Source organism: Chrysemys picta, chromosome 11 (assembly GCF_011386835.1).
Source record: "Chrysemys picta bellii isolate R12L10 chromosome 11, ASM1138683v2, whole genome shotgun sequence".
In the NCBI taxonomy this organism is placed as follows: Eukaryota; Metazoa; Chordata; order Testudines; family Emydidae; genus Chrysemys; species Chrysemys picta.
This window is the reverse complement of record NC_088801.1, coordinates 44279123-44297485: the sequence shown is the minus strand read 5'-3', so window position 1 is coordinate 44297485 and position 18363 is coordinate 44279123. Positions and strand designations below refer to the sequence as shown.

The window sequence follows — 18363 nt, the reverse complement described above, 5'->3', positions numbered from 1 at the left end:
AAGTAAGCAGACAAAATATGTTTGTAGCTTTCCTGTCATTATCCCTGTAGCTGATCCTGTGGATTGAAATTGTACTGTACAGTCTTCACAGAGTCAAAGGGCCACCTTTACTCACATTGACTAGTGCCTTACTAGGGGAGCAGTCCCTTTGATTTCTATGGGATTTAAGGTAATTTTCAACGACAGTAAAGGTGGCAAAACCGGCCCCCTTCACGTTACTGGCCATAGCAGTTTACGGTACATCAGAACTATAGCACCCTTCTTACAGAAAAACTCATAAATTGTAGGGTATAAGGTCCTTTTTAAAAGATGAAAATATTTAAATAACTGCATGAATGCTTGTAATACTTGTTTAGTCTACCCATCTCCTTCTGCGATTTTTAAAATGTTATTTCATTTTTGATTTAGGAGAAGATTAGTATCTTCTAGAGAGATTAATTAATCTGAAGGAGCATTTTATTGCTGCTTTTTTTGCTTTGTGGTTGGAATGCAGTATTTTCTCAGATTTTTTACTTAACTCATATAACTGTGAACATGTAATTAATTATTAGACAACCAGGAGATATTTTTCTACTAACTGCTTTTGATTTTGTTGAACATCCCAAGTTTTTCTAGGGCCAAATACTGCAGACCTTACTCGGAATTCAGTGGAAGTTTTGCCTGGTAAGGACCGCAGGATTTGGTTTCCAAACTCTCTAGGTATTGCACTGTTTCTGGATAGCTTTAAAATTCTGCTGGGGGGAAAAAAGGAAATATTCCAGATAAACAACGTGGCTGTAACAAAGGTTCCATTACTGCCTTTTGTGTCCACAAAGAGCAACAGAGGTGTCTCTCAAGATCTTCTTCCTCTCGTTTTTTAAACCACCACTAAAACAAAGTACAACAACATAACATTAAATTAACACGCGGCATCTTCTTTAATCCACAAAACCCAGGAAACAGAGTTAGCCTTCTCTCTAGATATTGAAGGAATTGTGACTCTTAGCATCATAGCGTTATTGTATCCCCCGGAAGTATCTAGGCATTCAAACAATCAAAGGCAGTGTCCCATATGACTCTCAGTTAAGCCAATGCAATTGAGACCAGAGTATAAGGTTTCTTAGTGTGGCGGATTAATTAGACCCTTTTCATAAATGTTACGTCATTGTTTATTAATCTGTACATATAAAACATGCATATAAATGCACAACTTTGATTCTACTTGTTAAAATGAATAAATAACTGAAATATTAATATTTTCTAAATTAAATAAATTGTACAAAAATATTTGGGCCATATGGTTCCATCAGCTTTTTAACAATTCTCCCCATTGTTCCAAATGGATAGTTCTTTATCAAAAATTATAGCATGATATGGCTCTCAGTTTAGTGGAATCATATAGTTTGAGTTATGACAGAAAAAGGAGTTCAGGTTCATTATTAAGCTGTTTCATGGTATTGAGAATGCTACAAGGTAAACAAAAAATAACGACACTAACAGACCTGTTTTATTCATGTTCTCTAGTGATTACTAAATAGAAGTTTTCAGCAAAACGTTTTAGTAAAACTAAATAATTTTTTCCCATACAGACTTTTCTAGTTCTGTTGTTGTGTCTACTGAGGAAGAAAGAACCGAAAGTTACAGCAGCGGCCTTCAATTGTCTGATAGAGATAAAACACTTGAATTTATGCCTGAAAATTCTGTTTACTCCAGTAAATTAGAGATGAAAACGGAGGAAGGCAGCGTCCCAGTTTTCCTCAAACACGTTTCTAATGTTGAAATAAGTCTAGGAGATGTAGCTAGACTCTCAGTTACTGTTACTGGCAGTCCAAAACCTAAAATCCAGTGGTTCTTTAATGGAGTAAAGTTAACCTCTTCCACGGATCACAAATTTGTATTTGATGGTAGCGATTATAGTCTTATCATTCTCTATACAAAATCTGAAGATGAGGGTGAGTACACTTGCATTGCCAGTAATAAGTATGGAGAGACTGCATGCAGTGCCTATCTAAAGGTGAAGCCAAAAGAGATTGGAGAAGTCTACACAAAATCGGTGGTAGAACTAGAGGTGAAGAAACCCTTAGAAAAGAAAAGAAATCCCAACCCCCCTTGCTTTGTGAAGAAAGTGGAACCTGTTCAGTGTGTTCAAGGTCTCCCTGTTGTATTTGAGTATACAGTGCTTGGAGAACCTGTACCCGAAGTGCAATGGTTTAAGGGAAATCACCAGATTTTCTCTAATGTATACTACACTGTGGTTCATAATCCTGACGGCTCGGGTTCATTAACGGTCCATCAGTGTCAGAGAGATGATGGTGGGTTATATATCTGTAAAGCCATAAATCCCCTTGGGGAAGCCACTTGTTCTGCAGAACTGCTTGTACTGGACACCGCTGCTGTGTTTCAGTATAAGGAACAGAAAGTCGTTCAGAAACATCTTACGAAATCGTACAAAGAAACCGTAAGTGAGCAGACTACCGAGTCTCGTTTATATGCTGTTAAATTGCCAGGTGAGGGTGAGCAGCGGGACCGGCAAGTGTTGTATACAATCGGGACGGAAGGCAGGCCCTCGGTACATAGCGAAGAGGTGGACTCGTTGCTTGAGGTTTCTCACTCCGCCGCTAGCATACAGCAGGAGACGGTTCTTACGCAGCAAGCGGCGGTACTGGAATCCCGTGAGGCTGCGGAGAGCCTAGATGTTTCTCCTCAAGCTGCAGAAATGGGGGTTTCAACAGCAAAGCAGCTTCCTCCAGCAGCTTTCTCTACGAATGAGGTTCGGGAGCACCCGAGCCTGCTGGAGCCATGTCTTGAGCCAATTAAAAGCCCCCCAGTAGCTGGGTTGCCTGGTCCTGAACCCCAGGTGGGCCCCGCTCTTTGTTTGCCAGTAGTAGAGGAGAGCAGCCCGCAGGACAAAGAAAAGGAGCTGCAGATTCACCCCCCAGAGAGGGTTGCGCTGCAGGCGGCCCGAGAAGAGAAATCGACCTTTCTCTCTGCGGTGGCTGAAGAGCAGCGTGCAGTGACTGCGAGCACAGCGGTGCCTCTTCCGAGCGCGGGGGCGGAGGCGGGGACCTCAGCCCGCGAACCCCAGCAGCTATTACACACCCCCAGAGTTGAAGACATCCAGGAGCTGCCTAAAGAAACTTCCTTCGCGCTAGAAGCGCCTACGCGCCAGAAGGCTCTCCTGATGCTGGAAGGCGACAAGGAGGAATTTCAACTGGCCTTAGCTGCGGAACAGCAGCGAATAGGCGAAGCTCATGCCCAGGAGGTAGGCGCCCTGGATTTACCTGCGGAAGCGAAACCAGCACGGGAATCGCCAGCGGAGTTACACGTGCCTATAACTGATTCCCAAAGGATGTTTCTAAAAGAGGGCGCCTTTGATGTCCCGTCAGCAGCTCAGCAAAGGGGGGCATTGGTGCAGGAGAGGGTTGTGAAAGCTGCTCTCGTTACAGAAGAGAAGCAGCAGCTCGCGGGTGAGCACGCGCAGCAAGTCCCCGGACTTGACAGGACAGTAATTGTAGAAACCCAAAAGGAAGGCGCAAAGCTATTGAATTTGTCGGTGGTACATGGGCAAACAACACTCCCTAGAGAAGGGCATTTTAGTTTTGTGGCGCTGCCAGAGGATCAAGCAGTCTCTAGGAAAACCCCAATGTTGCTGCACGCGTTAGTCTCAGAAGAACAAATCCCCCTCCCTTATGAAAGCACTAGTCAGTTCTCTGCCCTGGATGGGGCGGTTAGCATTCAGCCTGTCAAAGAGCCCCCTTCCACCCTCCACCTCCAGACAACCCAGTCAGAGCATGTGTTGCCTAAGGAAGACATGTTGGCTTTTCAAAAACCTGTATCCCACGTGGCTTTCCAGAGAGAAGAAAAAATGTTTAATCGGGCAGCAACAATAGAAGAGAAGAGCGGGTTATCTGCGGAACAACTGGAAGCTTTTCGGAGCAATACCGAAGGATTACACCCCACAGCTACAGTTGAACCTCAGCTACCGACCTGTCTTACCTCAGTGGCTGAGGATATACCTCTGCCAAAAGAACAAATCATCAGTGCGGCAGAAAAGGAGCAGAAAGCTGCCCTGAGAAAAGAAGACTCTCAAACAGTTATGCAGCTATCGATCGTGACTGAGAGCAGGGCCTTGGACCTGGGTCATGTTGAAACATTTGAGGAGATTCAGACCGTGAGCGGTGAGGTGAAATCTGAACCCAGATTCCTTTCAGAATCTGTTTGCACCGAGGAAGGAAGTGTTCCACTAGAGAGTGCAAATATGCTAGAAGCCGCAGAACACGATTTTGCTGCAAGAATTCAAGAAGGACAGTCAGTGAGGCTACCATTAATACTAGAAGAAAGGCAGCCTCTCAAGGAAGAACATGCAGTCGAACTAACGAGGTCAGAAACTGGAACTGTACAGGTAGAGAAGCAAGCAAAGGAGACACTGAGCGTACATGAAATACAAGAAAGAGAAGTCCTTTCCAAAGAAAACCAGTTTGTTGTTCAAGTTCCCAAGGGTTGTAGCTTAGACATAAAGACTCAGATCAGAAGTGCCCTGAAAGCTGCAATGACTAGTGAACAACATCTCTTGTTTTCCGAATGGTTGGGTGATATAAAAAATATTGAAGTAAAGACAGTGAAAGTCAACAAGGAACCTAAATATACAATGTGCACCTACCTTATAACCACAGGGAGTTCCAGTCCCATAGAAATAACTGTCTCTCTAGAAGAAATATACCCTCAGATAGTTGGCTTGAAAACGGAACTAAAGGCTGCTTTGTATTCGATTATTTACGAAGAAAAACATATTTTGATCGCAGAACAGCCCAGAGCTATGTCAGTAACTGGGCCTCAGAAGTTGTCTATCACGCATGCGCCTTTCTCAGAACTCTCATCGGCTACTGTTGCTGATAAGCCAGTGCAGCAGGAATCCGCGAGTCCTATTTCTGAGGCGCTGGAGCCTCAGCGGGCTGAAATAGCCACAGAATCTGAAGCGCAGCTGCAACAGCTTTTGTCTGCGCGAGCAGTCAGCACCGTTGCTGTCAAAAGTCTGATCAGAGATGTCGGTGCAACCGCAGTCACTGCCGACGTTGCTTTAGCAGCTGTGCCATTGGAGAAACCAGTGCAGATACTGACAATGAAACAGAAAAAGGAAGAAATATCTGAGGAAGATGGTGGCGAGGTTCTCATAACTCAGGCAGGGAAGCCAGAGGACAAGCTAGTTAGAGAAGATTATCCCGTCATTCACAGAAATCTTGTAGACACTGTTGTAGAGGAAGGTGATAGCTTCAGTCTTATATCAATTATAACAAACGTCAAAAAGGTGAATTGGTATTTTGAGGGTAAACTGGTGTCTTCAGGCAAACAGTTCAAGTGTTTACAAGATCATGACACATACACACTAGTAATCAACAAAGTACACAAGGAAGTGCATCAAGGAGAGTATGCCTGTGAGGCACTGAATGAAGGTGGAAAAACAACAACATCAGCGAAACTCACAGTTGTAAAAAGAGGTTGGATTATGGGGATAAAATATTGCCTCCTAATATTCACTAACTTTCTAATTAAATAGAATATATATATCTGTATCTCCATATCGATACGGATATGAAAAGCAATTAGACTTCATTAATGTAATCACAGAACTAACCATAGTTTTCCCCTATTCTTTCTCCACTTCCCATGTCCTTTTGGACATTCTGTCAATTATTCGTTTTTCCTTCCCACTTTTTTTCCTAAAATAATTCGCACCTTTTCACTTTTCTGTAATACAGTTAGTTGCCGTTTTGCTTTCGTCTCATAAATGATAAAAACCCAACCGCGTGTAATAGTGTCGTGTATATTTCTGCTTGCATCAGAATTTCTTAACAGCGCATGCATCAACACTTTCATCCCCTTATCCACAAAGGCGATCGGTTTTCTTGTTTTTATCCTTCTCATCATTGCAACGGATCTTTAAAGCATTGCACCATTTTTAGCACAGTTTCATACACTTCTTCGTTTTCCACTGTTCCAGTACAACGTGGTATATTTCTATATCACATTGTTACGCATGTGTCTAGTAGTATCACCTCTTAGTCCTTTTTCTGATTTCATTACGCACTGCAATGTAGTCCATTCACTAGGTTTAGCACTGCTTATAATCTGCTTCCATCGTTGACAGTCATTTTGTTTTCTTTACAGTCACTTTCCTTGGATTGCTAGTAAATCACCCATCTAATTTCAGTTGGTCACTTCATTAACAGTTATTTGGGGTACATATACTGATGAGCGGGTATTCGAATTAATTTGTACTTCCAATTCTAGTTGCACCCATACTGAGGAGAAGACTCGAGTCGCAGGAAGTAGCCGTGAACCACCTGGCCAAGTTTACCTGTGAGACTGAGACTGCTCCTAATGTCAGATTCCAGTGGTATAGAGCTGGCCGAGAAATATATGACGGCGACAAGTATTCCATACAGACCACGAAATACGTGTCCACGCTGGAAATTCCAAGACCTCAAGTAGTTGACTGTGGAGAATACAGCTGCAAAGCTTCCAATCAGTATGGCAGTGTAAGCTCTACAGCTATTTTAACGGTGACTGGTAAGTACGGCATCTTAATGCTAATTTTATTTTTGTATTAACATCCTCCGATTGTTTCATTGCTTTATATTTTTAAAACACTTATTTTAGGATTATGAGTTATTATATTGCACACAAGCGCCGATAGCTAGTCTTTTCATCTGGCAGGTGTGAAGACAGAAAATAATTGAATTTTGGTAACACCAGTGTCAGGGATTTTTTGTTTCTTTGTTTTTTCTTTTCTTGTTTTCTGTATCCAGCGAAGGAAAAACCATCTCGCGGTTGATAATCGATTCAAAGCATTTCGAGACGTCATGGGGTGGGGAAGCGGGAACAAATCCACTTTAAACCGAGAATATGATTATTTTACAAAAACATAATTTAGCCTCCAGAAGATAATTATAGGTGGAGATACATTTTTAAAAATGCCAATTAATTTGTTTAGTCATTGTGGTCTCTGAGCTATCGAGCAAGAAAGAATTCAATGTCTTCAGCTCTGGGAGAAGAATTTCAAATTATTTTAAATATATGACATCAGTCGTCTTGAAGATTTGTATCGGATCCAGTTTCTTCGATGTAGTGCTCAGTATATACTTACATTAATTCATTTTCTAGTTGTACTATGCTTTATTTAACATCCAAGCGCCGTGCTTGGGCAGTAATTACTGAATGGTTGGGTAGAGTGATCTTGCAATGAATAAAAGATGTTTACAGGCATATCTCAATTTACGGGATTTTATGAACATCTCAAAAACAACACATTTATAATATCTTATAGGTTCCCCCCTATATTTTTTTCTGAGGTCTAAATGTATGGGGGTTTTGGTTTTCGGTTTCCTTTCCTTATTGAATCAATCATTACTGGCTAAATTATGAAAGCAGCATACATTAATAACAGAATCACAAGCATTTGGCATTTTGGCCAGTCTTGCTAAATGAAATACTGGCTTTTGGATCTACACTCGTCATTGCTATATATCGGTCCAGACGGTCAAAATGTTTTTCATTCTTTTTCCGCTTTTCAGTTTCTTTATTGTTCAATCCTTAGTTTAAACAAATTTGAAACGTGTGTCCGAAGACAAACTATTCTCCTCCTTTTCTCTGCCTTTGGCATATATAGAGACAATAGTGGCTTTGGTGCCAGCCCAGTATAACCATGAAACCATTTCTTTTTGCAGAAGCGTTTCCTCCAACCTTTCTAACCAGACCCGAATCTATCACTACTTTTGTGGGTAAAAGTGCCAGGTTCCTGTGTACCGTGTCAGGCACTCCGGTGATCGACACGGTGTGGCAGAGAGACGGCGCTGCCATCTCTTCTTCGGAACATCACAAGATTTCAACCGTTGATAATAAGCATAGTTTAGAGATTAAACATGTTACAGTAAACGACAGAGGAGTTTACACTTGCAAAGCCTCAAACAAGTTTGGAGCTGACATCTGCCAGGGGGAAATGGTAATTATTGATAAGCCTCATTTCATTAAGGAGTTACAGTCGGTGCAGTCTGCTGTCAATAAGAAGATACGTCTGGAGTGCCAAGTAGATGAAGATAGGAAAGTAACAGTAGCGTGGAATAAAGATGGGAACAAAATACCCCCAGGCAAAGATTATAAAATTTGTTTTGAAGACAAAATAGCATCACTTGAAATCCCCCTGGCTAAACTTAAAGATTCAGGAAATTATGTATGCACGGCTTCGAATGAGGCTGGAAGTAGCTCCTCTTCTGCAACTGTCACAATCAGAGGTAAGAAAGTTGTTCATCTACTTTGAACTTTATATTTCTTGAAATATCTATTAAATCTACGCAGGCTAGAAATACAGGCGATAGAATGCATAGGATGATGTCTAATTCCACTGAGAGGTAAATTGTTCTTAGTCAGTCTTGCTCTCAGGATTCTGTGTTTAGAGTACACTGTATGCACTCCGTGTTCCTGTCTTTATTGAACGTATTTTGTCTGTTATTAATGAATGTTCCTTTTTAAGCTCTCAGTGTAGTCCGTGTCGCCTAATATTTCTTTTACCAATAAATTCTTTAATTTATTCTTGGGTTTTTTAATCTATCATTCTTTGTTTAAATAAACATGTATTTTCACCAAGAAGTTATTTAGTTTATTCCGGGGTGGGAAGGATGTAATCTCTCTTTGTTTAAATAAGCTTTTTTTTTTTTTAACAGGAATCACTAGAACTGTGGCTTGGTTGAGATTCCTGTTAGCACCTCTAAATGTTGATGTGTTTAATCAACCTTTTCAGAGCTTCAAATTTCAGGTTTCTTTCTTTTTGAAATCTTCCTTTAGAGCCACCATCATTTTTGAAGAAGGTGGATCCATCTTATTTATTGACACCGGGCGAGTCAGCACACCTTCAGTGCAAAATCAAAGGGTCTCCTGAAATCCAAGTTACGTGGTTCAAGAATAACAAAGAAATTAGAGAGAGTAACACGTACAGAATGTCATTTGTCAGCTCTGTAGCTGTGCTAGATATTTCCGACGTGAAAGTTGAAGATAGTGGAAGTTACTCTTGTGAAGCAGTTAATGATGCTGGCAGTGATAGCTGCAGCACTGAAATAGTTGTCAAAGGTTTGTTCTTACAATCACTGGCAATTTTATTTGAGAAATGACTTTCTGTTTTGGTGTCAGTAACTAATTCTTTATTGATGCTTTAATACTTTTATAGAACCCCCTTCTTTCATCAAAACACTTGAACCGGCAGAGATAGTGAAAGGAACAAACGCTACACTTCAGTGTGAGGTTGCTGGTACTGGACCATTCGAAATGAGCTGGTTTAAAGACAAGAAGCAGATTCGCAGTAGTAAAAAATACAGATTGATCTCTCAGAAATCTCTTGTTTTTCTGGAGATCTCTTCCTTTAATAGTGCAGATGTTGGTGAATATGAGTGCGTTGTAGCTAACGAAGTTGGTAAATGCTTCTGCGGTGCAACGTTCATACTGAAAGGTCAGTGAGCAAAGGAAAACTCTTAACATACTGTAGAGGTAGAAAAAATCTTGTCTCTTAAAAACTTGTTTCTTAATTGTTTTCCCCCTATTTTCTTATTCTCTTTAATGTACCATTATATCTTGTGTGTATCTGCCATCATGCTTCTGAATTTCGAAGGGAAAGCAGAAGGCAAATTTTACTAGAATTGCTATCAGTGCAAAATCTTATGCTAGGCTGCAAGAAGTGACAGCAACTCAGTTACCATTCACCCCCACCCACATGGTGGCTGAACACGTTATGTCAAGTGATGTGTTCAACCCTTCGCTTATCCAATGCAGTTCCCCGACCCATCCCAAAATTTTCCTTCTGATGTAGCTAATTAACCAGTGCATTGATGCTATATAATAGGCAAGTTTATTTTTAAAATAACCATTAATATGCTGTATCATGGGCTTGGGAAAGATGTAGTAATAAGTAAGTTTTTTTCTTTCGAAATAGAACCACCATCTTTTATTAAGAAAGTCGAAAATGTGACTGCACTTGTTGAAGACACAGTTACTTTACAGTCCGTTGTGAAAGGGTCCGCTCCTATTTCTATAACGTGGATGAAGGGGAAAGACATTATTAAAGAAGATAACAAAGTCAAAGTGACCTTTGAAAATGGTCTTGCAACGCTGCAGATCACGGGTGTCCAGATTAGTTCTGGTGGCAAGTATACATGTGTGGCGGAGAATGATGCAGGAAGTCAAACGTGTTTTGGAGAATTAGCAGTGAAAGGTCCGTGTAGGAACACTTTAACTTCGCAGCATTCTACATATAATGGGAAGCGATTCCATTCTGACCCTAATAACAACTGTTTAATTCTGTTATAGAACCTGCCCAAATTACTGAGAAACCTGAGTTGATTGAGGTGACTGCAGGAGACCCAGCAATTTTGGAATATACAGTTGCAGGCACTCCAGAGTTAAAAACGAAATGGTTCAAAGATGGCAAACCGCTGGCTTCCAGCAAAAAGTATAGAATCAGTTTTAAAAATAACGTTGCCCAGCTAAAATTTTATACCGCCGAAATGCAGGACAGTGGCGAGTACACGTTCGAGATTGCGAACGATGTTGGACGCAGCTCGTGCACCACCACGTTCACTGTGTTAGGTTGGTATCTTGCTCTTTGCAAAGGACTGTTCAGATTTAAAGCCCAGATAGGGCAGAAATCAGGTTACACCTTGAAATGCTCATTGCACGTATTGTTTTTTCTTTGTTGTGTACTGAACAGACCGAGCCATTGCTCCGTTCTTTGTTAAACCATTGAGGAATGTTGACAGCATAGTTAGCGCCTCCTGCCGCATGGACTGCAAAATCTCTGGCTCCCTTCCAATGAGTGTTTCGTGGTTTAAGCATGACGACGAGCTAACTACCAGTGCAAAATACACAGTAGTGTTTGCGGAAGGTTCTGCGTCTTTGGAAATAAAACATCTAGACACGAACGATTCTGGCATTTACACTTGCAGGGCCACAAACTCTGCGGGCAGTAAAGAAAGCAGTAGCACTTTGGTTGTAAAAGGTTTGGCAGATCGTTTTGTATTTTCTTCTTGATATGTCATTTAATGATTCATTCTTCCCCACCACGCAGGTTACACTTCTTACTCTTTGCCATTATTTCTTTTAAACGCCCATTTAGAGCCACCCAGCTTCGTTGTAGAACCAGAGTCCCAAGAAGTAGCACCCGGATCGACGGTGCGTTTGAAGAGTTCCTTAAAAGGAACACCGCCACTCACAATACAATGGTTTAAGGGTGCCCGTGAGCTGGAAACCGGCGGAGCCTGCTATATTATGACTGAAGCTTTAGCGAGTTATTTGGAACTCTACGCAGTAAAGCCGTCTGACTCAGGGGAGTACACCTGCAAAGTCAGCAACGTGGCTGGTTCAGTTGCGTGCAGTGCAAACTTGTTTGTGAAAGGTTTGCATTCCCTTTCTTTCTTGACATCTTTGAGTTGTTGGGCTGCTCTCAGTCACACTGGCGCAGCCGTCAAGGTGCCGGTGAACTGAGATTTTAGCCCATTGTTGCCTTTTACACTCTTCGCCTCTTTCTGTATTCTTAATGCCTATCTTAAATCCTTAGAACCTGCTACCTTCGTCGAGAAGCCAGAGCCATCACAGCTGTTAAAGACAGGAGATTACGCGCAATTAGATTGTCAAGTAACTGGCACCCCTCAGATAAAAATCACCTGGTTCAAAGGTGACCGGGAAATCCAGGAAAGCGCCAAATACAAGATGTCCTTCGTGGGCTCCAAGGCGACTCTCAAACTTATAGGTGTGGCGATTGAAGACAGTGGGGAATATATCTGTGAGGCCAAAAATGATGCCGGCAAAGATATTTGCAGTAGTGTTGTCACAGTCCAAGGTTTGTGTCAAATTTCCCCGGCCCCAATTCCCGCTCCAAGTTCGTTGCATCCTTAAAAGGTTCCAATGCTTAATTAATACAAACCACAATCTCTCTCTTGCGCTGTAGAGTCACCTTATTTTAGCAAGGAGTTTGAGCCCATGGAAGTATTGAAGGATTCTGATGTTGCTTTGGAGTGCGAGGTGCTGGGTACGCCTCCATTTGAAGTATTTTGGTTGAAGGACAACAAGCCTGTCAGAAGCAGTAGGAGGCACAGAATAAGCATTGAGGATTCATTGATTAGCCTCCACGTTTTCAGGTTTGATGCCTCCGATGTTGGTGAATACCAGTGCAGAGTAACTAACGCGGTAGGAAGCTGCGTCTGCAGCGCTGGGGTGACCCTAAAAGGTTGGTATCAGTCGGGGAAACAGAGCTGAAGTATGTTCTTCTACCTTACACCGTTCTGCCCTCCAGCTGAAACTTACCGAGAGTCTGTTTTTTCTCCCGATAGAACCCCCGCAATTTGTGAAGAAGATTGAAAACATTAGCTCTCTCAGAGGAGGGTCCGCTGTGTTTCAGGCCGCCCTGAAGGGCTCTTTGCCGATCACAGTGTCGTGGTTGAAAGATAACGATGACGTCATTGAAGATAACAATATCAAAATGACGTTTGTGAACAACATGGCCACTCTCCTTGTCAGGTCTATTGAAGTGAAGCATGATGGGAAATATTTCTGTCAGGCTAAAAATGATGCGGGAATTCAAAGATGCTCTGCTTTACTAACAGTGAAAGGTTGGTTCAGCACTGAATGTTTTCAAAGAATTCGAACAATCGCATATTCATGTGTACGGTGAATATTAAAAATACACTTAACATATACGTATATATCCCTTTATTTATCAGAACCCGCAACAATAACTGACAAGGCCGTGTCAATTGACGTCACTGAGGGAGACCCAGCAACCTTGCAGTGTAGATTTTCAGGCACTAAAGACATTGCAGCCAAATGGTTCAAAGATGGAAAAGAGTTGACTTTGGGTCCGAAATATAAAATCAGTGTTACAGATCAAGTCTCCGCCTTAAAGATAGTTCATACGGAAAAGAAAGATAGCGGAGAATACACTTTTGAGGTTCAAAATGATGTTGGAAGCAGCAGCTGTACCGCTAGCATTAATGTGCTAGGTTTGTATTGTGTCTCTCTTCCGGGGGGGGGGGCGGAAGGGAGATGTAAAATATATTTGTGCTTTACTTTTTTGATACCAGAACTAGCACTATGGCCAAATGAGCTAACACTTTGCTTTTACTGTGTTGGATAGATCTTATCATACCGCCCAAGTTCACAAAAAAGCTAAAGAAAATGGACAGCATTAAGGGTTCTTTCATTCACTTAGAGTGCATAGTGTCTGGTTCACATCCTATAAGTATCCAGTGGCACAAGGATGACGAAGAGATAACGGCTAGTGAAAAATACAAATATTCTTTCCATGATAACACTGCATTCCTGGAAATCAACCAGCTGGAAGGTTCAGACAGTGGATCTTATACTTGTGAGGCAACAAATAAAGCAGGAAGTAACCAGTGCAGTGGATATTTAACAGTCAAAGGTTTGAACTTCTTATTCTTTCGCAAACACAAGACCTTCAATTTATTATTTTGGACTTTTTGATCATAAAATGATTCTTCTCCTACCCTTCTCTTTCCTCCTCTCTTTTACTCGTTGTAGAACCCCCGTATTTTGTTGAAAAACCACAGTCACAAGATGTTATACCCAATGCTAGAGTTCTCTTCAAAGCTCTTGTGAATGGTACCACTCCTATGCAGATAAAGTGGTTTAAAGATAGCAAAGAACTTCTCTCAGGAGCCACTCGCTCTGTCTGGAAGGATGACACGTCAAGTGTGCTAGAGCTGTTTTCAGCAAAGACTTCTGATTCAGGGAACTATACCTGTCAAATAAGCAATGATGTTGGGACTGCAACTTGCAAAGCAGCCCTGTTTGTGAAAGGTGTGCATTTTTATACCCTTTTAATCTCATGGGTTCTGTTTCTTTTTTATTAGAAAAGAAATATTTCTTGAATGTAAATTGAGTAAATAAAGTCTTGCCTTTTTGTTCATATTTAGAACCACCCAGGTTTATTCAGAAGCCTAGTCCCGTAGTAGTTTTGAGAAAAGGACAATCCACCAGTTTCGAATGCCAAGTAGCAGGCACGCCCGCAATCCACGTCACTTGGTATATGGATGGGAATGAAGTAACTGACCCTGCTAAGTATGCCATTGCATTCGTAGACGGTTTTGCCACTTTCAAAGTAGCCAGTGCCAAGATAGAGGATAGTGGGATTTATGTTTGTGAAGCTCACAACGACGCAGGTAGTGAGAGCTGCAGCATTGAACTGAAAGTGAAAGGTTAGTTATTAGCCTTTCCACCCACCTCTTTTTTTTATTTTTTTATTTTTTGCAGTCATGCGGTTTTTTTCCTGTTTTCCTAAGCTGCTGTGTGTTTTCCTCCTGATTTTTTTATAGAACCTCCCACATTCATAAGGGAGTTGAAACCTGCTGAGGTAGTGAAGGGTTTTGATGCCATGCTGGAATGTGAAGTCTCCGGTACTCCTCCATTTGAAGTGACATGGCTGAAGAATAACAAGGAGATTCGCAGCAGCAAAAAATACGCCATGAGCGACAGGGAATCGATATTCACCCTTGTCGTAACCAACTGCGATTTTTCAGATGCTGGGGAATATCAGTGCATTATATCCAATGATGGGGGTAGTTGTTCTTGCAGCACAAGAGTTAGTTTAAAAGGTCAGTTCAGTTACCACGATGGGGGGGGGGGACTCCAACATTCAGTTTCTTACCTACTTTTTGGTATCTTAATAAGGATTAAACAATATCTTTTATCGTGGCTTCTTTTTGTAAAACACAGAACCACCTTCCTTCATAAAGAAGATAGAAAACGTCGCTACCGTCTTGAAAAGTTCCGCTGTTTTTCAATGCACGGTAGCGGGTGCTCATCCTTTATCAGTGTCGTGGATAAAAGATGAAAAAATTATCGAGGAAGATGAGAACTTCCATATTACCTTCGAGGACAATGTGGCCACACTGAAAATAAAACATATTGATATTGGTCACAGGGGGAGGTACACCTGCCAGGCAAAGAATGAGTCAGGAGTTGAAAAATGCTTTGCCTTGCTCTTAGTACAAGGTTTGTGAGCTATGTACTTTCAAGCCTTTTTCGTAGAAGTAGTTTAAAAGACACGTGCTCACCAGGAGAGAGAACTATAACGAGTCTACACTTTAATTCTTACTGCAGAACCCGCTCAGATCATAGAAAAGACTAAATCAGTTAAAGTGACTGAAAAAGACCCGGTGACCTTGGAATGTACTGTGGCTGGAACACCAGAACTCAAACCGAAATGGTTTAAAGATGGCAAACAGCTTCTGCCCAGTAGATATTACACCATGAGCTTTGACAGTAACGTGGCCAGTTTCAGGATTGAATCGGTAATGAAGGAGGACAGTGGTACATACGCTTTTAAGGTTGAAAATGATTTTGGAAGCAGCACCTGTGAAGCTGTTTTGACAGTTTTAGGTTTGTATTTTGCTCCCTTGCATTTTGCTTTCTTTGTGGAAAAAAATTTAATAGCTTCACAAATACCGGGAGGCAATTTGAGGTGCAGGACGTTAACTCTTGTTTTTGCCATTTTGTTGGGCAGATCAAACAATCCCTCCATCATTTACCAAAAAGTTAACGAAAATAGATCAAGTTCTGGGATCGTCTATTCATATGGAGTGTAAGGTTTCTGGCTCACTCCCCATTACTGCTAAATGGTATAAGGATGGAAAAGAAATTCACGATAGTGCAAAATACAGGAGCCTATGCCATGAGAATACCGTATCAATGGAAGTTTCTAAACTAGAGTTGGCAGATACTGCAAGTTACACGTGTAGCGTAACTAATATTGCTGGGAGTGACTCTTGCAGCGCCGTCTTAACAGTGAAAGGTTTGGAACGCTTTACGTCTTCTCTTAACTATAGTAGATATTGAAAAATAGATCTTTTAAAAATAATTGCCATCTTATAGCTTTGAATAATATTGCGAAAAGTTACCGTATAATTTTTGCTCTTTGTGTGACGCTTCATTTTCTTTAAGGCGTACTTAGAATTCTTAGTGTTCTTGATTGTTCACTTTGTTTGGTTTTCAAACATACCTTCTGCCCAGGGTTTAACTAAACATTTCTTTCCCTTGAAAACTATAGAGCCAGCAAGCTTCCTAGTAAAACCTGAAAACCAGCAAGCCGTCCCGAATTCTACGGTGGAGTTTAAGACTGTGTTGAAAGGAACGCCTCCGTTTGCAATAAAGTGGTTTAAAGAAGATTTGGAACTTGTATCTGGAGCTAATTGTTTTATTGGGATAGAAGGGTCAACAGGTTTCTTAACTCTCTATTCGGTGGATATTTCAAAGAGTGGATACTATACTTGCCAAGTTTCCAATGACGTTGGTAGCGATTCTTGTACTGCAATCTTGCTGGTAACAGGTGTGCACATGGACTTGTTTTGTGATGCTCTCTTCTTGTCTGTCTTTTGTCGAGCCCAGTATCGTTCTTATAAATAGTTCCAAGATCATTATTTTTGTGCATTCTTTATTTTAGAAACTCTTAACTCATGTTTAGTATCGGATTTCTTTAATTTGTTCTTCTCTCGCGCGCGCGCTCTCTCTCTTTATTTTTCAATATTAATTCTGAAATCACTCGTTTGTCTCCCCTATTTATTCCACTTTTTTTTTTTTTTTTGGTTTCATAGAACCTCCAAAGTTTGTTAAGAAGCTAGAAGCATCAAAAGTAGTAAAACGCGGTGACTCCGCACGATTTGAATGCAAAATAAGTGGATCTCCAGAAATCCGAGTGGTGTGGTACAGAAATGACAATGAAATCATTGCCAGTGAAAAATTCAGGATGTCTTTCAGTGATTCTGTGGCAGTGATTGAAATGAACCATCTCAGTACTGAAGACAGTGGGGATTACATATGTGAAGCTTACAATCCTGCTGGCAGGGCGAGCTGCAGTACTAAGGTTATAGTGAAAGGTTAGAAATCATTCTTCCCCATATTAGTTCCTACTTAATTTTCGGTGATTCTCCACTCAGACATTCACAAGTGAACGTTGCTTATTTCTTTTTCTGGGGCAGCCTTTTTCTTCCTGTCCTTCCTGCCACGTTCTACTATATTTCATCGGGGCCTGGGCAAGTCATTTTAAAGATGTTACCCTTACTCCATCCTTCACGGATGTGGAGGCTATTCCTAAATTACTCCTTCAGTTGCACCATGACTCTCAGAATCCTAAAATTTGCTGCCTCGTGGCGCTGAAATTTTCAGGATCAGAAACAGGAATCTGATTAATTTTAATTGTACATAACGGTATTGGGTGTTACTGCGTTCAGCCATATGGGAGTAGCTCCTATTTTGTAACACTGTTGTTTCCTTTGTATATATTCGCTAAAAGAGTTGCTACAAGTCTGCTTGTCAGCCTCCAAAACAGACAGAGCTCATTACAGTATATGCCCAGAAAATCCGGAGAATACAAATCCATTCCACGGATTTTCCCCATAAAACATAATCTTGCTGCTACTGTGGTAACTTAGTAAGAATCCTTTTACAGTTCGTTACATATAGCCAAATAACGTTATAACAATGCCAACTGCTTTTCTTTTTGTAGAACCTCCTGTGTTTAGCAGGAAGCCTTCCCCAGTAGACATGCTCAAAGGTACTGATGTGAGTCTTGAATGTGAAATTTCTGGAACGCCCCCATTCGAAGTCACGTGGTATAAAGATAAGCGACAAATCCGCAGCAGTAAAAAGTATAAGGTTACATCCAAAAATTACCATGCGAGTATTCACATTCTTAATGTCGACGCCTCAGACATTGGCGAATACCAATGCAAAGCACAGAACGAGGTCGGGAGTGACTCTTGCATTTGCACTGTACAACTGAAAGGTGAGTTTATTTGCATAGAATCTGTGTCAGGTCCCGCATAGAAGACGCTTATTGATGGTTTCTTACGCGAATGCTGGAGATCTTTACTACAATCACATGTTTCTTGTTCAGAACCACCAAAATTCGTGACGAAAATAAACAGTATCTCAGTTGTGGTTGGCGAACCAGTAGAATTACAAGCAACAGTGGAAGGCTCTCAGCCAATTTCTGTCCAGTGGCTTAAAGACAAGGAAGACGTCGTTAGAGAAAGTGAAAACACTAGGATTGCATTTGCAGACAACGTTGCAACTCTACAGCTGGCAAACGCAGAACCAGGCAGCGCTGGGAAGTATATCTGTCAGATCAGCAATGATGCTGGAACTCGGGAGTGTATGGCTACCTTAACAGTTCTAGGTTGGTAACAAAGGTGACGGTGGGGCGCGGGGGGACTGGGGGAATGCCTGCATCCAAAAGAACCTAGGAACAGTCAAACTGGGTCAGCCCAAAGGTCCATCTAGCCCAGTATCCTGTCTCCAGACAATGGCCAATGCCAAGTGCTTCAGAGG

The 18363-nt window shown here is 41.4% G+C and overlaps 1 protein-coding gene across 2 annotated transcripts in view; it reads left to right on the top strand.

Moving 5' to 3' along the window:
- TTN (titin) overlaps window positions 1-18363 on the top strand; it is a 307719-nt gene that overhangs the window by 60496 nt on the left and 228860 nt on the right. For both annotated transcript variants that reach the window (XM_065560805.1, XM_065560804.1), the window contains exons 46-69: window positions 1569-5474; window positions 6268-6546; window positions 7704-8267; window positions 8818-9099; window positions 9197-9475; window positions 9956-10234; window positions 10330-10608; window positions 10730-11017; window positions 11135-11413; window positions 11576-11857; window positions 11966-12244; window positions 12348-12626; window positions 12738-13016; window positions 13151-13438; window positions 13558-13836; window positions 13953-14234; window positions 14352-14630; window positions 14752-15030; window positions 15139-15417; window positions 15542-15829; window positions 16085-16363; window positions 16629-16910; window positions 17540-17818; window positions 17930-18211. In XM_065560805.1, the coding sequence (XP_065416877.1) occupies window positions 1569-5474; window positions 6268-6546; window positions 7704-8267; window positions 8818-9099; window positions 9197-9475; window positions 9956-10234; window positions 10330-10608; window positions 10730-11017; window positions 11135-11413; window positions 11576-11857; window positions 11966-12244; window positions 12348-12626; window positions 12738-13016; window positions 13151-13438; window positions 13558-13836; window positions 13953-14234; window positions 14352-14630; window positions 14752-15030; window positions 15139-15417; window positions 15542-15829; window positions 16085-16363; window positions 16629-16910; window positions 17540-17818; window positions 17930-18211 (10650 nt within the window). The remainder of the gene's footprint in view (window positions 1-1568; window positions 5475-6267; window positions 6547-7703; window positions 8268-8817; window positions 9100-9196; window positions 9476-9955; window positions 10235-10329; window positions 10609-10729; window positions 11018-11134; window positions 11414-11575; window positions 11858-11965; window positions 12245-12347; window positions 12627-12737; window positions 13017-13150; window positions 13439-13557; window positions 13837-13952; window positions 14235-14351; window positions 14631-14751; window positions 15031-15138; window positions 15418-15541; window positions 15830-16084; window positions 16364-16628; window positions 16911-17539; window positions 17819-17929; window positions 18212-18363) is intronic.